General features: G+C 45.9%; 1 protein-coding gene across 1 annotated transcript; it reads left to right on the top strand.

The window, feature by feature from the left end:
* Positions 1-366: 366 nt before the first annotated feature.
* Positions 367-2,578, top strand: LOC104968320 (PHD finger protein 20-like; the record flags this gene model as incomplete). Its single annotated transcript, XM_010797896.1, has 2 exons — positions 367-754; positions 2,350-2,578. Coding segments are annotated over exons 1-2 (610 nt in total), but the record flags the coding sequence as incomplete, so codon positions are not given.
* Between the last annotated feature and the right edge of the window lie 65 nt (positions 2,579-2,643).

Raw genomic sequence — 2,643 nt, 5'->3', positions numbered from 1 at the left:
CACGAGGATGTCAACAATCCTGTGGGAGCCATCAGGGAAGTAGTATGGTGAGAGTCAGGCAGGACCGCAGAGACAGGTTCAGCCACGACTCGAAGTCCAGGACTCAAATCCAGAACTCAGGATAGAGGATCCAGGACACACGACCACAGCAACAGGATCAGCCACGACTCAGGATCCCAGCGTAGATAGACACCAAAAAGACATTTGGGGGAGGCTGGGTTATTGGGAACATGAGAGTACACAGGTACAGACAGAGAGAAGGAAGAAGTAAGGTGTCCCCCGACAGTCTAAGCCTATAGCAGCTAAACTAACGTGTCTACATACATGCACTCCCTTAGGATAGGGTGAGGGAGAAGAGTAGGAACTAAGATGTATGCGCCACATCTATACCATGAGCGCATTGCTCCTAAAAAGTTGTAATGTGCGCTACACAGGTCATATTATCTCTGCTGCTCTCACACTGCGAGCACCATCTGACCCTACAGTTGTAACCCTGTCCACTTTCTCACACTCCTTTGCAACTTCGAGAAACTGCTTTCTGTCCCGCAGCTCTCCATCCCACCCTGACCTGCAGCTGTGGAGGTTGCCGTGGAGACGAGAGGAGGGGTCCAGGTCGGCCTCCAGCCCGAGAGGAGAGACCTCGATCTGCTACGTGAGCAGCGAACACTGCTACCAGAAACCAGGTGCATCATGGGAGAAATCCGAGGAGAGAGACAAGGAGACGCAGACGGTGGTGGTGAAGCAGGAGCAGGAGGTACACATTTGTGTTTACTTGCACTCTCTTATCTGTTTTATTGTGTTGCTCTGTTGGAGGAGCCTGGGACCTGAGATTTTCATGGACATAACTACACTGTAGCTTTGTACGAATGACAAAGAAAGCCTTGAAACCTTAAAGTTTATAACTTAATTACAGATTTAAAGCAGTCCGGAAAAATATACAATATTGTCTTGTACTCCTTGAAACTACCGACACTTTTTTAGCCACCTTATGCTTTTAGTCGTTTTCCCTTTCCTGTGTCGTTTCTTTACTTCAGGAACAACACACACTCGCGCTTCTATTGGCTAGCGCTCCAACACATTGTTCGTGATAGGCTAAGGGGCGGGACATCTATAAGCAGGTTGACCAATCACAACAGAGCCGGCCAGCTTGCCAATCAGAGCAGACTGGGCTCTGGTTTCAGACAGAGGGTGAAAAGAGGTGCTGCAGCACAGGCAGTATGAGAAACATTAAGAGCTTTTTGAACATTAAAGCATGGAGACATGTCCCAGTAGAGACACTACATACTGATATACACCTGAACATCAGCAGGAGAGGACTCTTTAAAGTAGAGACACTACATACTGATATACACCTGAACATCAGCAGGAGAGGACTCTTTAAAGTAGAGACACTACATACTGATATACACCTGAATATCAGCAGGAGAGGACTCTTTAAAGTAGAGACACTACATACTCATATACACCTGAACATCAGCAGGAGAGGACTCTTTAAAGTAGAGACACTACATACTGATATACACCTGAACATCAGCAGGAGAGGACTCTTTAAAGTAGAGACACTACATACTGATATACACCTGAACATCAGCAGGAGAGGACTCTTTAAAGTAGAGACACTACATACTGATATACACCTGAACATCAGCAGGAGAGGACTCTTTAAAGTAGAGACACTACATACTGATATACACCTGAACACCAGCAGGAGAGGACTCTTTAAATGAGACTGCTGAAAATGAGGTTAGCATTTAGCTCCAATCATCGCTATGTCTTATAATATCTTCACACAGCTGACATTTTATGAGGTCAGGTTTTTAATGTCTGCCTTTTAGAGTTGCCCTTTCCAGCTTCCATTGTTCTGCTTCTCCTCCTCCTGTTATCTGTGTTAGCTCCTCTTAATGAACAAAGTGTGACTTGGCATTTCATGTGAACCTCAGGTGACGTAAGGGTGGTGTAAAAGAAATTCAAAGCTTGTCTCATAGAAACTCAGAGACCTTTAGCAGAAGCTGTTCCTCGTGTTCACAGGAGCCTGCTGTTGCTAAGAGACCACTGCAAACCAGTTTGAAGCTTTCTGCTTGAAAATGTGGAATTATTTATACCTGCTAATGCTCTGTGAGTGTGAGGGCTATGGAGAGAGCTTCGGAGGACTTAGTTTTATGATAAAGAACGTCCCTTTTTCTCCATATCTTCACTTCTTCCTCCTATACTTATTTTCCATCTACAGTATAACCATCACTGATCTTCATTGCATCTTAAAAAACACTTCTTGCTTCATTTTCATGTTTTATTTCAGATTGTCTCTTTGATGGTTTCCTTTCATGAAACAAGTTTTGTCTGTTTTTGTAGGAAATAAAGCTTGAAGATGTGGAGATGGGACCAGCTGATGCTACAGCAGATGCACACTCAGTGACACACACAGACACACCGCCCCGCATAAAGGCAGAGAGCCACACACACACTGCGGAGCCTCGTCCAGCGTCCGAGGCCGAGTGTCAGCTGAACCTGCTGGAGCACGTGGAGACGCTGCACCATCAGATCAGCGCCAGGATGGACCTGATAGAGCGGGAGCTGGACGGTAACACACACACACACACACACACACACACACACACACACACACACACACACACACACACACAC

This window comes from Notothenia coriiceps, unplaced genomic scaffold (genome assembly GCF_000735185.1).
Source record: "Notothenia coriiceps isolate Sejong01 unplaced genomic scaffold, NC01 NC01_scaffold00038637, whole genome shotgun sequence".
Taxonomy (NCBI): domain Eukaryota; kingdom Metazoa; phylum Chordata; class Actinopteri; order Perciformes; family Nototheniidae; genus Notothenia; species Notothenia coriiceps.
Note: the sequence above shows the minus strand (reverse complement) of the source record. Positions and strands in the feature narration are given on the sequence as shown.